General features: G+C 50.9%; 2 protein-coding genes across 2 annotated transcripts; both read left to right on the top strand.

The window, feature by feature from the left end:
• The first annotated feature begins 579 nt into the window (after window positions 1–579).
• Window positions 580–4161, top strand: NEDD8 (NEDD8 ubiquitin like modifier). Its single transcript, XM_066627613.1, has 4 exons — window positions 580–710; window positions 2426–2473; window positions 3317–3399; window positions 3668–4161. Exons 1-4 carry the CDS (start codon window positions 693–695, stop codon window positions 3756–3758), a joined length of 240 nt encoding a protein of 79 aa, XP_066483710.1. The 5' UTR covers window positions 580–692; the 3' UTR covers window positions 3759–4161.
• A 4082-nt stretch (window positions 4162–8243) lies between these two features.
• On the top strand, window positions 8244–17136 carry MDP1 (magnesium dependent phosphatase 1). The gene is made up of 6 exons (XM_066627612.1): window positions 8244–8750; window positions 9364–9424; window positions 11687–11797; window positions 13138–13245; window positions 14006–14091; window positions 16951–17136. Exons 1-6 carry the CDS (start codon window positions 8714–8716, stop codon window positions 17028–17030), a joined length of 483 nt encoding a protein of 160 aa, XP_066483709.1. The 5' UTR covers window positions 8244–8713; the 3' UTR covers window positions 17031–17136.
• Window positions 17137–18853: the final 1717 nt, after the last annotated feature.

Raw genomic sequence — 18853 nt, forward strand, 5'->3', positions numbered from 1 at the left:
TCTGTCACCCAGAGTAGGAAACGTTGCACAAAAGACTACAACTCCCATGAATAAGGCGCGCTACAATGCCATCGTCGGCGAGCCTTGTGAACCAATCAGGTCGCGTGTGACGTCATCGTCGTCGGTGGTGCCTGTCGCAGGGCATTGTGGGCAACGAAGTCCAAACGGCTAAGGGTGCTCCCACAGCGCTAAAATAGAAGTAACTCAACGCAGTCCCTTCCACTAACCTTTGGTGACAGGTGTTTTTTAAGTCTCGCGGTATGAATTTAAAACGTCCCGTGCTGAGGCGAACCGCGAAGCCTCACGGGAAATGTAGTCCGCAGCCTCTCACAGCGGCCTTACGAGCTGCGGTTCACTGTGGCAGAAGCAGCTACGACTCCCAGAATGCACTGCGAGGAGGGGGGACAAGGCCGTTGAAACCGTTACATGAGGCAGGAATTGGCCCTGCCCACAAAGTTAATCCTTTTTCTTTTTCCGGTTCTAAATCCTTCCAGAGCTTTGTATCCTTTTCGGTTACAACCAAGTGAATGAAATTTGGGCGGAGATTGCGGGGGGGGCAGTTTTAACCAGAACCGGAAGTGACGTCATATCCAAGCGCCACTGCGGGGAGGGAGGCGGAGGCGGGTCAGTCCTGGCCCGGCTTGTATCACTTCCGAGGTCGGGGCGTGTAGTGGTTGAGGAGCCTGGTCACGATGCTGATCAAAGTGAAGGTAAGCGGGGGACTGGTGGCCTCCCCCCCTCCCGCGGGGCATTGTGGGAAAGGGGCAAGCAGCCCCCCACTCCATATAGGGCAGCCTGAGCCCCCCAGGGCCTCTCCTGGCCTCCCTCCCTCCTTATCACTGGCAGCTGCACAGCAGGCTCCCTCTCTTTTCTCCCCCTGCTAGACACTCGCTGCCTCGCAGCAGGAGAGCCCCCTGCTGGGTCAGGTCCCAGGGGGCCCCTCTAGTCCACCAGAGGCCTCTGAGACAACACGCCACAGCTGGTGGCAGGGAGTTCCACAGACCCATGACACAGGAAGAACCCACTGGGTCAGGTCGGAGGCCCACATAGCCCAGCTTCCTGCACCCCAGACCCCTCAGGGAGCACCCAAGACCTCACACCACACCCTGTGGCAAGGAGTTCCACAGACCCATGACATGCTAGCTGAAGAAACAGTGTCTTGGCTGTTCTTACTCTCCCCACTCATTCACTCTTGCAGGAGGCAAGAGGGAGTCGGGGAGGGGTGGGACGGGTAGGTGCTGGGGCGGGGAGGACACTGCATTGGGCCCAGGACGGGGGTGGTATTAGCAGCAGTACCGCCTGCAGAATCCCCTTCCTGCAAATTAGAGCAAGTTGCCCCTGCCAACTGTGCCCCTTTGCCATTCCTTGCTAGCCACCTGAGCCTGAGTGAAGGTGCATCCCAGGTGTTGACTTGATGGGTCTTGAAGTCAAGCATTAGCACCAGCACTGGGGAACCCTGGAGTAGCTACTTCCAGTGTTTCCCTGCTGTCCTGACCTGTAATGGGAAATGTTCCCAACTTCCCATCTGCGCTGAGAATGGAAGGTGGCTCCAGGGCTGGCTTGGAAAGTTGCAGGATGCTGTCTCCAGCCCACACTTTGGAGAATGATGGGAGCAGGAAACCAGGGACCCAGTTCTGATTTTATTTTTTCAGGAGGTAGAGAATGTAAGAACTGAGATTCTGAGGCAGAATAGGAGGATGGGAGGAAAGGCAGCCTTCTCTCAGTTTGCAGGCAGTGCCTCCTTTGTCTACCTGCTACTAAAGCTGTTCTCAAAAGGCAGCACATACTGGGGCCTGGAGGGATGTGCTGCTGAAATTTTGTCATGGTACTGAGAAGGGTTACAGCTGTGCCAGAGAGGTCAGTGTAGGTAGGACCCTAACTCAGTGCAGAGAGTCCCAGGTTCTGTCCAGGTAAAGGAGCAGGTGTAGAGAAATCTCCCTGTCCTGAGACCCTGGAGGTCGACAGCCACCCAAGACAGACAAGGTTAGTCTCTGTGGAACTGTGGCCGACTCAGAATAAGGCAGCTTTCAGTGTCTGTATCTCTAGCATAAGCTGGATGGCTAAACTTCCATAATAGGAGCAATTTGTATAGCATGCAAAGGACCTTGAAGGTAGTATCTTGATATTGTCCTTACAACAACCTTGTAAGGCAAGTCACCATTGTCACTCACATTACAGCTGAGGCTGAGATGGAGCAGGTTGCCTGAGTCCATCTTGTGAGAAATCTTGGCAGAGGCAAGATTTGAACCAGGGAACGCAGGATTCAGAGCTCAGTCTCTTAGCTACTGCACTACACCAGCTCTCGAGCTCTCGTATAACCTTGTGCCTCTCATATACATACTTCATGTCAGTCTCTCAATCCTGTGCTAGATGCAGGGGGGAGATCAAGTGTGCTCCTGCTAAGGTCCTCTCTCTCTCGTTGCAGACACTCACTGGAAAAGAAATCGAGATCGACATAGAGCCCACAGACAAGGTACCAGCCTTGGGTGAACGTGGTGGGCATGGCGGTGATGCTTCTCAGGTTTCCTGCCTTTCTCTAAAGCGCAGTCCCAGGAGATGACCTGCATTTGTAGAAGGAGGACAGTATTTTGGCTCCCCCATTCTAGCCCAGGAAATGGGATATTTCCTGCATCCTAGAGTGAGGCACTGCTGCCTAGTCCTGTGGGTACCTCCCTCTGTTCCAAGCTCAAGGTACCTTCAGTGGTGCAGGCACCTGGTTAGCTGACACTGTTGTTCTCCTTGGCAGGACTGACCACTAACAGCCTGGCAGGTTGTTTCTCTTTGAATGTTTCCCTCACACTGTCTTATGGCAAGCTGTCCCTGCCCAGTGGGGCACTTTGCTTCCTCCTGAGACACCCAGGGCACCTGAACCACCACCCTGCTCCAGCGTTGAGCTTGGTGTCCCTGGTTTCATCACATTCTGCGGAGGGAATGAGGGCAGCCAGGCCAACCATGATGAACACTGGGCAGTTACCTTTCTAAAAGATGCATAGGGGTGATCTGAGCAGGGCTATGCAGGGTCAGCCAGGCTGGGCACTGACAAAGAGCCCACATCTATCAGAGGTTCTGCTCAGTTAGGCTGATCCCTGAAACCTTGGCAGTGGCAGCACCTAATGCAACTCTGGGATGGGGGTGGCATGGGGAGCTCCGTGCAGGACTTAGCCTCTGAGCCCCCAACAATTTGGTGCCCACAGATCTGCAGATGCAAAATAGCTGTGGTCTGATGTGCCTTGGCTGTGTTGAACAGGGTGCAGCGACAAAGTGCTTTGGATGAACTCTAACTTGCCCTCATTTTTCCCCCTTCTCATCCCCCCAGGTGGAAAGAATAAAGGAGCGGGTGGAAGAGAAAGAAGGGATCCCACCACAACAACAGCGGCTCATCTATAGTGGCAAACAGATGTGAGTGCGTCAGGAAGGGCTGCCGTCTCCTAGTGCATTGTGGAAAAAGCACCATATTCTTGTGACCCCTGAGAGGCCTGAGCTGCCCTAGTGCGCTGTGGGGATAAATTCTGTAGCGGTTGCGTGTCGCAAGAATCTCACGCTTCAAATGGGCAGCAGTAACATGACCTGATTTTACATGCGCTGTTACTGAACACCTAGAATGTGTTGACGGCAGTCCTGCCGCTGGAGCCCCCTAACTCCCTGTGCTTGTCTCCCCCTTCCCTAGGAACGATGAGAAGACTGCAGCTGACTACAAGATCCAGGGTGGCTCTGTGCTTCATTTGGTCCTAGCGCTTCGTGGGGGAGGCCTGCGATGATGGACCTTCCACCCCCATCTGCTCCTCTCCCCAGCCCTCCCCAACCCCCACAAAGGACAGATCCATCCTCTTGTGTGTGGGAAGCAATTAGGCTATAGTTGGCGACACTCCCACACCCTTCCCACTGAAAGATGGCCTCTGCCTTCTGGATTTTCTGCAAGCTGAAGGAGCCTCTGTTGAGAAAGACGTGTTCTGTTACCTTGGCGGGGATGTGCCATCCCAGTGGCCCTGGTTCTCCCATTGCGGTTCCACCCTAAATGCTGGAACGGCACCCTAAATGCCACCTTAAGAAATGCGACTTCTTCCATGCTGCTTACTTGTTGGCTGTTTGTTGGTGCCCTTGTTCAAATGTCTTTTCCCCTTGTTGGAATGGCTGAATGTTAAATAAAGGTGTTTCACAACCTTTGGGGTCTCTGGAGATGCACTGACTCTAAGCTTGTTCCTTTGCTTGAGGTTCCTTGGCTAAGAATTGGAAGAGGATCTTCCTCGTGCTTATTCAGGAATGCTGAACGACATGGGCTCGTGTCCCAGGGCACATCAACCTTTCACTGATCTCAAATACTTGCTTTTGTGTGTTTCATTTTCAGCCAAAACTGGCTCCCCAAGCTGTAGCTTGCAGTTAAAGACACAACTGCAATAGGGATATGTGGAGCTAAGTATGGCAGCTGATGACAGCCCAACTGTCAGGCTCTTTTCTCCATAGAAGGAGCTGGGCTAGCTAATGCCCAGAGAGTGGCCCCTGGAAGTGGTACCTCTGCTGACCCGCAGAGCCCTCCATTCTGTGGCCATTGACGTTGCAGTGTCTCTCCCCGGCAACTGTAGTTTGTGGGGTGGGGAGAGCACAGAATTAACCACATTCCTCACCAGGCCATAATTCCCTTCATTCATTGGAGAAAGCCAAAACGGATACATATTTGTAATGTAGCTAGAACTTCCTCCAAGGTGATAGGAACGTAGAAGTTTGCTATGGGTGGCCCCTCTCACTGCTGTTTTCCATGTTGGAGCAAATTAGCCCCAACCTAGCTTGACCACTCATCCTCAGCTCCTTTTTCTGGCCGTGCATAGTTTGTCTCACTTGCTTGAGTTCCCTGGAGCAATTTGCTTCGTATGGACTGTGACAAGATACGACATGGTTGTTCCAGCACTCTGGCTTGCTTTTGCCGATGGATGGGCTACTCCTGTATCTGCCAACCCCAAAGTTCATGTGTAGTTCCTTCTGCCTTTCTCTCTGCACAGAAGAAGTCTGTAACCTGGCCAATGTTTTGTGCTACCAGCCACCAGCAGTTTCTGTCATACCTGCATCTACTTATCCCTATTATATGTAATTACACCATTGTATGCATTTTGATTGTGAGCTGCTTTGGGAGCCGGTTGTGCCGGAAACAGCTGCTTGGTCTAGCTGGTTCTCAGACACATCCACCCTCCTCTCTGCCTGAAGTTCCTCCACTCCTTCCTCCAAAGCACCCACTTCCCGTGACCAGATGGCCTTTTGATCCACTGCTGCTCTTCATCGTATCTCAGTGTGGCAAACCATACTGAGGAGCGATTTGAGAAATAACTGCTCAGCTGGCCTTGATAGTAAACTTCGGAGCTGAAGACTTCCAGGAAAGTGACCCACAAAGGTTTTGCATGCAGGAGACCCCAGATTCAATCTCGGGCATCAGCAGGTGATGGGATTGGATTGGTGTTCAGGGTGAAGAGGCACTAAACTTGCTAGATCAGGCATGTCCAACAATGTGGCCCCTAGAAGCAATTTATCTGGTCCCTGTTATAATTGGACTCTGCCAGTGTGATAATTGGACTCTTTCATCTCTAAATGAACAAGGTGGCACCAGCAGGCACCATGATCGTTATTCAGCCCTCTACATGAAACGAGTTTGACACCCCTGTGCAAGAACTCCTTTGCAAGGCAGGAGGTTGTGTCTTGTAGCTCTTCATTGCTACCTTGTGCTGTGGTTGTGAATCATAAGAACAGCCCCACTGGATCAGGCCATAGGCCCATCTAGTCCAGCTTCCTGTATCTCACAGTGGCCCACCAAATGCCCCAGGGAGCACACCAGATAACGAGACCTGCAAGGCTTCCTGGGAATTGTAGTTGAACATAAGAACAGCCCCACTGGATCAGGCCATAGGCCCATCTAGTCCAGCTTCCTATATCTCACAGCGGCCCACCAAATGCTCCAGGGAGCACACCAGATAACAAGGGACCTCATCCTGGTGCCCACCCTTGCATCTGGCATTCTGGCATCGCCCATTTCTAAAATCAGGAGGTTGTGCATACACATCATGGCTTGTAACCCATCATGGATTTTTCCTCCAGAAACTTGTCCAATCCCCTTTTCAAGGCGTCCAGGCTAGACGCCATCACCACATCCTGTGGCAAGGAGTTCCACAGACCAATCCCATTAGGTCATCTTCTCTCCTACTCTTGGACCATTTGTCTGACATGGCAGCATTTACAATAGAGGTGTTTGAAAACAGCCTTATTTATTTTACCCAGAAGTAAGCCCATTGGGTTCAGTAAGACCTGGGCTATAATTCAATCTTGCTGGAAACAAACACCTCTGAGAGGTGTGGAATACTGTATAGGGTGGCCCTTCACCGACTTGAGCTCTATGCTCCTGTTGGAGGTCGGGTGTCAAAGTGAAGGGTTTGCAAGTTAAAAGCATATATTCTGTTAATGTAGCGTTTACTCCAGCTTCAAGGATGGCTCCAAGCTGCAGTGGAGGATGAGACTGCAGGAGCCAAGAGGCAGTGTGGGGATGCAGATGCTAAATGGGTCCAGTAGATGACTGCTTTGATGGGGCAGATGTTGGGAGGGGCCCCTTACTTCCCAGTTCCATGCTTTTTGTTGACACTGAGTGAATTTGTAAGCACCCTAGTTTTTCTCTTACGCTGAAGATCTTTAATTAGAATTTTTTCAATGGAGTTTTCAAGGTGAGGCTTCAGGTTGGAATAAAATTTGTATGAATATTAGATAAAGTTTTTTTCCTGCCAAGAAAATATTCAAATTCCTGCTCAGCCGTAAAACTCACTGGAGCTTCAAGGACCTGTTACCATATCTCAGCTTAAACCAACTCTGCAAGCTTGATAATAGGATAAAATAAGAAGAGCCCCACTGGATCAGGCCAAAGGCCCATCTATTCCAGCTTCTTGTATCACACAGTGGCCCACCAGATGCCTCAAGTAGCACACAAGATCACAAGAGATCTGCATCCCGGTGGTACTCACTCCCTTGCACCTGGCATGCGGAAGTAGCCCACCTCTCAAACATTGCATATCATGGCTTGTAACCTGTGATGGACTTTTCCTCCAGCAATCTGTCCAATTCCCTTTAAAAGGCATCCAGGCCAGTTGCCATCACCACATCTTGTGGCAAGGAGTTCCATGGATTAATCCACGCTGGGCAAAGAAATATTTGTTTGTCTGAATTTTCATGCTGCTTAGTTTGAGTGGCTGTCCCCTGGTTCTGGTGTTGGGAGGAAAGCCCCAGAATGGGCAGCAAAATGGCAGATGCGCTTCAATGTCAGTAAGTGTAAGGTCATGCACATTGGGGCAAAAAATCAAAACTTCACATATAGGCTGATGGGTTCTGAGCTGTCTGTGACAGATCAGGAAAGAGATCTTGGAGTGGTGGTGGACAGGTCAATGAAAGTGTCGACCCAATGTGAGGCGGCAGTTAAGAAGGCCAATTCTATGCTTGGGATCATTAGGAAGGGTATTGAGAACAAAACGGCTAGTATTATAATGCCGTTGTACAAATCGATGGTAAGGCCACACCTGGAGTATTGTGTCCAGTTCTGGTTGCCGCATCTCAAAAAGGACATAGTGGAAATGGAAAAGGTGCAAAAGAGAGCGACTAAGATGATTACGGGGCTGGGGCACTTTCCTTACGAGGAAAGGCTATGGCATTTGGGCCTCTTCAGCCTAGAAAAGAGGCGCCTGAGGGGGGACATGATTGAGACATACAAAATTATGCAGGGGATGGACAGAGTGGATAGGGAGATGCTCTTTACACTCTGACATAACACCAGAACCAGGGGACATCCACTAAAATTGAGTGTTGGGAGAGTTAGAACAGGCAAAAGAAAATACTCAGTGTGTGGTTGGTCTGTGGAACTCCTTGCCACAGGATGTGGTGATGGCGTCTGGCCAGGACGCCTTTAAAAGGGGATTGGACAAGTTTCTGGAGGAAAAATCCATTACGGGGTACAAGCCATGATGTGTATGCGCAACCTCCTGATTTTAGAAATGGGCTGTGTCAGATGCAAGGGAGGGCACCAGTATGAGGTCTCTTGTGATCTGGTGTGCTCCCTGGGGCACTTGGTGGGCCGCTGTGAGATACAGGAAGCTGGACTAGATGGGCCTATGGCCTGATCCAGTGGGGCTGTGCTTATGTTCTTAAACTACAATTCCCAGAAGGCCTTGCAGGTCTTCTTGTTATCTGGTATGCTCCCTGGGGCATTTGGTGGGCCGCTGTGGGATAGGAGAAGCTGGACCAGATGGGCCTGTGGCCTGATCCAGCGGGGCTGTTCTGGTCTTATGGGCTTCTTCTTTGCCCCGAGCCCCTTGCAGGAAGGGCAGGCTAGGAGTGCACTGAAGCTCAGGCCGAGTCCTGCCACTCCTGGGCTCCCAGAAGGGCATCTCTGCTGCAGCCTGGCCAGCAAAGCGACGCTGCTGCTCATGGGGTCCAAGCAGCGGCCAGCAGTGACTGCAGCACGTGGCACTCAGTGGGGTCCAGCCGCGAAGCGGGACAGTCGGGGAGGGGGAAGGCAGCAGCGATCGCCCTCCGCCGCTCCTCCCTGGCGCCGCAGGGGTTGAGGGCAGCCCGGGCAGCGGGAGGGGGCAGAGCCGGGCACTGGAGGCGGGCCCGGCTGGAAGCGCAGGCGGCTCCGGAGCTCCTCTTCCTCGCTTCCCCGCCAGGCAGGCGTCCTCGCTCCCTCTCCGGGCGCGAGATGTGCAGGCGGCCCGGGCTGGTGGTGTTCGACCTGGGTGAGTCCTGGCTGGCAGGCGGTGCCAGCCCCATGGCAAGCCGCCCAGCCCCAAGGAGCGTTCACACGCTCGCCTGCTCCACGTGTAACCTTGACCCGGGTCATGCCCACCCTGGATCAAGCACGCACCTTCCACCTCCCTCCCTCCTTCTCCACCAGCTGGTTTTGGGGTGGAGATCCAGGGCAGTGGCGTAGCTAAAGGGGGGGCAAAGCACTAGGTTTGCTGGGAGTCTCACTGCGGCCTGCATGCGCCCGCCCCGCCGCCCGGAATGGCCACTGACCCAGCGCATCCCTCTCCCCTTCCCTGACCCAAAGCAGGGGAAGGGAAGAAGCTGGCATCCTACCCCCAGATGTTCCAGGTCTGGAGGATCACACCACCAGCTCTGTTTTTCTAGAAAGGCCTGTGTGTGTGTGCACCAGGCAGGAGTTCAACAGGTGCTGGGGCCTGCTTCCATCAGTAGGAACTTTTGCACAACTGTTTAAGTAAAGAGGGAAAAGGGGTAGCTCTGAAGGAATGGGACTGGCACAAGGGGATGGGGGGCAGTGGGAGATCCTTGATGATGACTTGGGAGTCCAGGTAGGGGCATTCAAGTGACTGTCTCCTCTCCTTGCAGATTACACCTTGTGGCCTTTCTGGGTTGACACCCACGTGGACCCCCCATTCCACAAGGCCAGGTGAGAAGTAGGCAGGGCTTCCGTCCAAAGTTTTATTTTAGTTTATTTTTTTGCATCCTGCATGTGAGCCTAATTAATATGTTTACACTAGTAATTCAGGAGAGGCTCTTTCTTTCCAACAACCAAAAAGGAAGAGCATGTGGTCAAAACGGAGCCCTAAATTGAAAGAACCCCGCTGGATCAGGCCAAGGGCCCACCTTGTCCAGCCTCCTGAATTCCACTGTAGCCCATCAGATGCCTCAGGGAGCACATAACAAGGCACCCATATCCCGTTGCCACTCACTCCTTGCATCTGACATTCAGAGATAACTGGTTGGTTGGCAAACTACTGTACCTCTAAAACCCATAGGTAGAGGTGTTTGAAAACGGTATTTTTTTTTTTTACTCAGAAGTATTGTATGTATGTATTGGCAACCTTCAGTCTCGAAAGACTCTGGTATCGCGCTCTGGATGGTGCTTCTGGCACAGCGTCTAGTGTGGCTGAAAAGGCCGATTTGGGAGTGACAATCCCTTCCACACCGGGAGCAAGTGCAGTCTGTCCCTGGTCTGTCTCCCTGGCTATGGGCCTTCCTTCTTTGCCTCTTAGCCTCAGACTGTTGGCCAAGTGTCTCCTCCAACTGGGAAAGGCCATGCTGCACAGCCTGCCTCCAAGCGGGTCACTCAGAGGCCAGGGTTTCCCACTTGTTGAGGTCCATCCCTAAGGCCTTCAGATCCCTCTTGCAGATGTCCTTGTATCGCAGCCTGCTGTGTTCAATAAGGCTGTAATCTGATCCTACTTGCCAGAAACAAAAACCCTCTACCCACAGACAGTGGCATAGCTAGAGGGGGTGCAAAGCACTAAGTTTTGCAGGGAGCCTCACCACACCATGCAAGCAAACCATCCCCCTCCCCTTTGGAGCACTGCCTCTGTTTTGCTCTTGAGGCCTGGAACAGCCTCAGGAACAGCTGGAAGGAGAGGGGGACAGAACGCTTGCATGTCATGGTGAGGCTCCCTGCAAAACCTAGTGCTTTGCACCCCCTCTGGCTATGCCACTCCCCACAGGTACATACATAGGATCACTCTTTTCTTAGTATTATTTATGAAAATATGTTCATCTCGCTTGTCAGAAAATACCCTTATGGAGCTTCACAGCATGAACACGAGATGCGTTACAATCACAATGTGTAAAACAACATCCGGCTTTATGTCATTGTGGAACTAGGTTCCTTTCCTGCTGAAAATGTCCAGTATGTTCTCCTCTTTGTGTGTTCTTCCTATGTGTACCCCTATCACAAAAGAGCCTTTCTTCTCTCTTTGCCCTGCTCTGCTGTGCTTGTTGAAGGGTATGAGAGGGGGTGGTGCTTTGATCATCCTGCTAAGACCATTGTGGTCTGTTGCGAGCCACTGGGAGTGTCCTATATTGGGGCAGAAGGACAGGATCAAAGTCCTTTTGATACATCAATCTGTGGAAAGAATTATATCATCAGGCAGCCATGGATTCCATGGCAAATCTCACTGGTCTTGTGTAGTTTTAAACCTTAGGTTCCTCGTACTGAACTTGCACCAGGGATTTTTTCCCCCCTTGCTTTCTTTTATTTACTTCTTTGGGGGACTTGAGCAGATATCAGTTTAAAAACATTGTCAATACAAAAAGAGCACCAAACAGAGGAGCAACTGAAACAAAGGACCAAATCCTAACCCAAATCCTAATCCAATTTCCAGCACTGGCATAGCTGTGCCAATGGGACTTGTGCTGCATCCTGCAGTTGTGGGGGGCACTCATGGAGGCCTCCTCAAAGTAAGGGAATGTTTGTTTCCTTACCTAGGAGCTGCATTGCGCTTGTCAGTGCTAGAAAGTGGATTAGGATTGCGCCCAAAATCATATGGGTATAAACTTCAGATGACTTGTTTTGTACAGATTTTTTTAAATTTGTATTTTAAATGGTTGCAAACAGCTTGTGGAAAGTTCTTTGTTGAATGGAGGTTTCTATATATGGGGCATAAAATAGATTCTGGGAATAAATCCTGCTAAGCCTCATCTTGGGCGAAACCCTGTTTGGGAAGTAAAGGGGGGGGGAATGGGGAGATGGTTGTCACTCATTTCATGCACAGTTGTCCAGTGCTGTGAATACCTGCATGCTAGACAGGAATGCAACAGGTAAAGCTGTTCCCTAGAATCCATCTAGGACGTGGTGGGGAAAAGCGGCACCTGTTGAATTTCCCCCTTAATTTCCCTTTTGCAAATGTGACAATGTCATCTGACTATTGTCTGTTCCTTCTAGCGATGGCACGATACGAGATCGCACTGGGAAAACTGTGCAGCTGTACCCCGAGGTCCCAGCTGTGCTGGAGCGACTGCACAGTGAGGGGATTCCCTTAGCGGCTGCCTCACGGTGAGTCTGCAACCTGCCCACCTTTCCCAAAACTGCAGGCACACCCTAAATTACTCCCAGTTATTCAGGATTAACTAATCTGGATCTAGCAGCACCCTGCTTTATTCCCTACTAGCCTGAAGAGAATGCCTAGCTTCCATGTCAACCTGGAATCTCTAGTAGCAGGCTAACCATATTGGCAGGTAGACCTCATAGTGACTTGCCTGCTGGGTGCTATGGTTGTGGAGGTTGCTGGTTGTCTGTATAGGCTGGTAGACAGTGCTGGGGAGGAGGCAGTGGTCATAGGACTTCCGGTTTTATTTACGAGCACCGCACAAACAAAGGAGCTCCTTCATTCACGCGGTTCCTTTAAACCAAGCCAGAAGTCCTGCACTTCTGCAACTGAAGACCCAGCATGAAGAGCACTGTGCCTTCCAGGCTGCACAACTGTGCAGCTGACACTGGAGCCCTGTGCAGCTCTTGTCAGTGGTGTAGCTGGAGGGGATGCAGAGCATCAGGTTTTTCAGGGAGCCTCACTGAAGCATGCAAATGGCCCCCTCCCCTTCAGAGCCAGGCAAATGCCTCTTGTTTGTGTCCACTGCCCAGAATGGTTCCAGTGGGGAGGGAGAGGGGTCGCTTGCACACCACGCTGAGGCTCCCTGCAAAACATGGTGCCCTGCACCACCTGGCTCTTATCATCACTGAGCATTCCAGACCTCACCCACACAGAACATAAGAACAGCCCCGCTGGCTCAGGCCATAGGCCCATCTAGTCCAGCTTCCTGTATCTCACAGCGGCCCACCAAATGCCCCAGGGAGCACACCAGATCACAAGAGACCTCATCCTGGTGCCCTCCCTTGCATCTGGCATTCTGACATAGCCCATTTCTAAAATCAGGAGGTTGCGCATACACATCATGGCTTGTAACCCGTAATGGATTTTTCCTCCAGAAACTTGTCCAATCCCCTTTTAAAGGCGTCCAGGCCAGACGCCATCACCACATCCTGTGGCAAGGAGTTCCACAGACCAACCACACGCTGAGTAAAGAAATATTTTCTTTTGTCTGTTCTAACTCCCAACCCTCAATTTTAGTGGATGTCCAAAGGGCATCCACAGTTCCAAGGGGGCTCCATGCAATCCCTGTTATTTTTACAGAGAACATTGGTGAGGAGTGCATTAAGCGGCTGCCCTTTGGGGGATAATTTTGCAGGGTCAGTGGACCCATTGGGGGTGCTCTGGATCACGTCGCCACTGCTTAGTTATATGCTTGTCGTTGAGAGCAGAGGCAGGAAAGAAGAATCCATATTAAGTGTTCTTGAGCACCCCTTAACCCAGTGTCTACCTCCATTTTCCCCCCCAGGACAGGTGAAATTCGGGGGGCCACCCAGCTCTTGGATCTTTTTGGCCTGAATCGCTACTTCCGCTACACTGAGATCTACCCAGGCAGCAAAGTCACCCACTTCCAGAGGTAAAGGTTCCCTGTCCAGTCCTACCTCGGGCACCCCAAATACACCATCCCATGATATCTGCTCTCTGCTTCTTCCTGCCTTTTCTGTTATCAGCTGTATTGCTTATAGGACTATCACCCAATTTAGAAAAAAAAAAAAGTTCAGTGTCAGTCTAGGCATGTTTACGAACGAAGAAAGTCCCTGCGAGTAATTACATAAGTTTGCATCCACAGCCAGTTAATCCTGTTCTAGATTCATTGATACAAACAATTCTTCTTCTAAGATTGTGTTTATCAGCAGCGGTTATGACACATACTGCTGCTAAAACTGTTTTTGAAATCTGCTGCCTGATAAATCAGGGGCACTTTCTTCAGTCAGTCATCAAAGAAAAAGCCATTTTGAGGCAGCCCACTCATAATTATTGGGATGTAATTATACACATTCAGCCAAAATAAAGGCCGTTTCCCAGGTTCTGCCCTCACAGTCACCAATGTGGGTTCGCGTTCCCGCTCCCTCCATAAGAACAGCTCTCTTGGATGAGAATCAAGTGGTCAACCTGGTCTTCTCCCCACAGTGGCCAGTCAGGTGCCCCAAGAGGCAGCCCATGGGACAGGGCATGAGGGCCACAGCCTTTTCCAGTTTGGCCCCAGCAGTGGGTGTTATCCCTGCCCTCCTCATTCCATTGATGGGAAGGGAGAACAGGGAGAGTAGCAAATCCAGCCACGAAAGAGGAAGTAACAGAGGGTCCATCGCTCACGCTCTATCGTTCCTCCCCCTCAGGTTAAGCGAAAAGACAAGGACTCCCCTCTCCCAGATGCTCTTCTTCGATGATGAGAACCGCAACATTCATGATGTCAGCAAATTAGGTACCTGGAGAAGGCTGTGCACGTGTGACCATTATCCCCTCCCCCATTCTTCCAATGAGGTAGCCCGCTGCCGAATGTTCCTGTGTGCTCATTTTCCCTTTCCAGTTCAAACTTGAGTCCTGCAGGATTCTTTCCTACGCTGTGAATGATCAGCTGGTGGGTGTGGAAGAGGAGAAGTGAGTCAACAACAGTAATAGAGGCCCAGCAGAGGTGTATACCGCAAAGAAAGAAGGGTTCCACTAAATCCAGGAGGGTGCCCGCATGGCTAACCAGCCAAGTTAGAGAGGCTGTGAAGGGCAAGGAAGCTTCCTTCCGTAAATGGAAGTCTTGCCCTAATGAAGAGAATAAAAAGGAACATAAACTGTGGCAAAAGAAATGTAAGAAGGTGATAGGGGAGGCCAAGCGAGACTATGAGGAACGCATGGCCAGCAACATTAAGGGGAATAATAAAAGCTTCTTCAAATATGTTAGAAGCAGGAAACCCGCCAGAGAAGCGGTTGGCCCTCTGGATGGTGAGGGAGGGAAAGGGGAGATAAAAGGAGACTTAGAGATGGCAGAGAAATTAAATGAGTTCTTTGCATCTGTCTTCACGGCAGAAGACCTCGGGCAGATACCGCTGCCCGAACGGCCCCTCCTGACCGAGGAGTTAAGTCAGATAGAGGTTAAAAGAGAAGATGTTTCAGACCTCATTGATAAATTAAAGATCAATAAGTCACCGGGCCCTGATGGCATACACCCAAGGGTTATTAAGGAATTGAAGAATGAAGTTGCAGATCTCTTGACTAAGGTATGCAACTTGTCCCTCAAAACGGCCACGGTGCCAGAAGATTGGAGGATAGCAAATGTCACGCCTATTTTTAAAAAGGGAAAGAGGGGGGACCCGGGAAACTATAGGCCGGTCAGCCTAACATCCATACCGGGTAAGATGGTGGAATGCCTCATCAAAGATAGGATCTCAAAACACATAGACGAACAGGCCTTGCTGAGGGAGAGTCAGCATGGCTTCTGTAAGGGTAAGTCTTGCCTCACAAACCTTATAGAATTCTTTGAAAAGGTCAACAGGCATGTGGATGCGGGAGAACCCGTGGACATTATATATCTGGACTTTCAGAAGGCGTTTGACACGGTCCCTCACCAAAGGCTACTGAAAAAACTCCACAGTCAGGGAATTAGAGGACAGGTCCTCTCGTGGATTGAGAACTGGTTGGAGGCCAGGAAGCAGAGAGTGGGTGTCAATGGGCAATTTTCACAATGGAGAGAGGTGAAAAGCGGTGTGCCCCAAGGATCTGTCCTGGGACCGGTGCTTTTCAACCTCTTCATAAATGACCTGGAGACAGGATTGAGCAGTGAAGTGGCTAAGTTTGCAGATGACACCAAACTTTTCCGAGTGGTAAAGACCAGAAGTGCTTGTGAGGAGCTCCAGAAGGATCTCTCCAGACTGGCAGAATGGGCAGCAAAATGGCAGATGCGCTTCAATGTCAGTAAGTGTAAAGTCATGCACATTGGGGCAAAAAATCAAAACTTTAGATATAGGCTGATGGGTTCTGAGCTGTCTGTGACAGATCAGGAGAGAGATCTTGGGGTGGTGGTGGACAGGTCGATGAAAGTGTCGACCCAATGTGCGGCGGCAGTGAAGAAGGCCAATTCTATGCTTGGGATCATTAGGAAGGGTATTGAGAACAAAACGGTTAGTATTATAATGCCGTTGTACAAATCTATGGTAAGGCCACACCTGGAGTATTGTGTCCAGTTCTGGTTGCCGCATCTCAAAAAAGACATAGTGGAAATGGAAAAGGTGCAAAAGAGAGCAACTAAGATGATTACGGGGCTGGGGCACCTTCCTTATGAGGAAAGGCTACGGCGTTTGGGCCTCTTCAGCCTAGAAAAGAGACGCTTGAGGGGGGACATGATTGAGACATACAAAATTATGCAGGGGATGGACAGAGTGGATAGGGAGATGCTCTTTACACTCTCACATAATACCAGAACCAGGGGACATCCACTAAAATTGAGTGTTGGGCGGGTTAGGACAGACAAAAGAAAATATTTCTTTACTCAGCGCGTGGTCGGTCTGTGGAACTCCTTGCCACAGGATGTGGTGCTGGCGTCTAGCCTAGACGCCTTTAAAAGGGGATTGGATGAGTTTCTGGAGGAAAAATCCATTATGGGGTACAAGCCATGATGTGTATGCGCAACCTCCTGATTTTAGGAATGGGTTAAGTCAGAATGCCAGATGTAGAGGTGAGCACCAGGATGAGGTCTCTTGTTATCTGGTGTGCTCCCTGGGGCATTTGGTGGGCCGCTGTGAGATACAGGAAGCTGGACTAGATGGGCCTATGGCCTGATCCAGTGGGGCTGTTCTTATGTTCTTATGAGTCCCTCTGTCCTTGTCCCCACTGACTGCTTTTCAGCAAACACAGAAAGAGTTCACAGCCCAATCCTGTGCAGGTCTACCCAGAAGTATGTGTTCAATGGGGCTTACTTCTCAGAACATTTGTATAGGATTGCAGTTTCAATCCATTTTAAGCTTGCCTCACTTCAGATTAACACCAGTCCAATCTGTACCACATTTCGTCCACGGGCCTTTCCTCTGTCTGGCATGCTTGGGCTTTTTCACTTAGCTGTGGCGGAGGCACCCCTGTGGCTGCACCTCAGCTAAGCAAGAAAAGCCCCAGCATGCCAGGTGGCAAAGGGGGGGTGCACATTTACAGCGCACCCCCAGATCAAATGCACAAAGAGGGGTCAATTTGGTAAGCATCAACCAAACCAGCCCACAGGTGAATAAACAACTTTTTTTGTATCTCCGCTAAGCAGGGGAAATATTCCCCATGCATTTTTTCTCCTCTTGCTTCCACCCAGGAGTCACTTGTGTCCTCGTCCCCCATGGCATGAATCTTGCACTCCTCAACCAGGGCCTAGAAGCCTTTGCCCGCTCCTGAGTCCTGCCCCTCGCTGACCAACTCCTACCTCAACGCCTGGGATCTCCTCTCCTCTTACTGTTCTGTGGCATTTGACAGTGTGCAATAAAATGCAATTATTCTGTAAGTGCAGTCCTGAACTTAAGTGATGCCCACAGCCTGGCTGCAGCAGCTGACCTATCACCTTTATGTTCTGCTTGTGCTTTTGTAGCATTGAGGCACTCCTGTCAAGCTTGGGTCCTTTGGGAGGAAGGGTCAGTGTCACAGCCTCATAGTGTCTCCTCTCATGGGAGGGGAGGGTAATCACCCTGCTCCTTGCGGGTGTCTTCTGTGGGCTATCCGATCCTCCTTGGCTCAGAAGGCTTCCCAGAGTCTCAGCCTTCTGCCTGCCTCCTCGCCCTTGACAATGATACTCAAGTGGGCTTCTAAGGCCCTGACTGCAAGCTGCCCAGATGCCATGTCCTCCTCCCTCCCAGGTCAAGCGCCTCTTTTGCTACAGCAACAAAAGTGCTGATCCATGTGCACTTGCACCATTTGGTCTGTTCCCCAGCACTTCTGTGGGCAGCTGATCCTGCGGCCAGGAAGTCCATGGGATAGTGGCCAAACCATAGCACTGTATCCTATACTGGTCCAGCACAAAGAAGGAGGAGTGTCAAACAGTCCAGAAAAGTGTGACCCTCCCTCAACACTGATAGCAACCCTTGCAGCATGTAGCTTTCTGGGCCAAACCAATGCATGGCAGTGGGGAGCCACTCCCCACATGTCATAAGCATGCTGCAGCCCCTCCCACTGTAGAAGCCCCGCCTATGGCGCAGGCAGCAAAACAGAGAGCAGCCAGGTTTCCCTGCACTCAACGCTTGCATGTCGATGGGAGTATGCTACTCACACAAACACATGCTGCCAAGAAAACTTGACTACCAAGGGAAGGAAGCAGGTTTACTTGGCAGAGAGCAGCCAGGTAGAATACACATGCATCAGCCTCCCCAGGATTCCATGTCCCTCTGGAATAAATCTGTTTTGCCAAGGAGCAAGTGGGGCAAGCCACAAGGAGGACCCTGACTGCTGCAGGCAGGTTGACACCCACTGACCCAAATGGGCACTGCTCCAGGCTGCGTCTGCAGACAAAGAAGCAGAGATATAGCAGCAGACCAGGGAGACAGAAAACCATGGGACACAGTGTGTTTTTAGGGGAAGCTTATGGCATGACTGATGTAACCCTGAAAGTGTGAAAACCACAAGACGGATTCAAACTGACGAAGTTTAGCAAAAGCTTGTAAACAGGTTTGAGTGACAGGATGTACTGAAGGATGTCACACTTGATGTAAAACTATAAATGTACTGGAGATGCTCTGGGCCCTGGATTTGAGATTTGCCTCCCAGAGTCAGCCTGCATGCAGTGCTCAATAAAGGAATCCTCTGGACCCTACCATCTTCAGTGCTGCGTAATTGACCTTAGTGGCACTGGGCATAAGCACAGCCGCTTGGGCTAACTGGCACTGCGCACTGCCCTCAGGGTGGTGGACAACAGGTTCACAGGATTGCAGATCACTTACTATTCAAAAATACAGGCTGGAACTTTATGCCCAGCTCACAGGAGTGGCATAACCAAAGCCAAATTATGGACTCCTTTTAGATGACTGTCCAGAAACAGAAGAGGGGGTGGGTCTTGAACCCATGCTTACTAAGCTATGCTACACTACAGATCTGATCTGTTGGCCACAAGAGAGGACAGGCAAAGGGCACTTCCTGGAACATTTAACATCCTGCAAGAGCTGCCCATGGAAATCAGGCACAGTGGAAGAATACAGAGCCTATGCAGGGAAACTGAGGCCCCACCCTGAGAT

Source organism: Tiliqua scincoides, chromosome 5 (assembly GCF_035046505.1).
Source record: "Tiliqua scincoides isolate rTilSci1 chromosome 5, rTilSci1.hap2, whole genome shotgun sequence".
NCBI classification, from domain to species: domain Eukaryota; kingdom Metazoa; phylum Chordata; class Lepidosauria; order Squamata; family Scincidae; genus Tiliqua; species Tiliqua scincoides.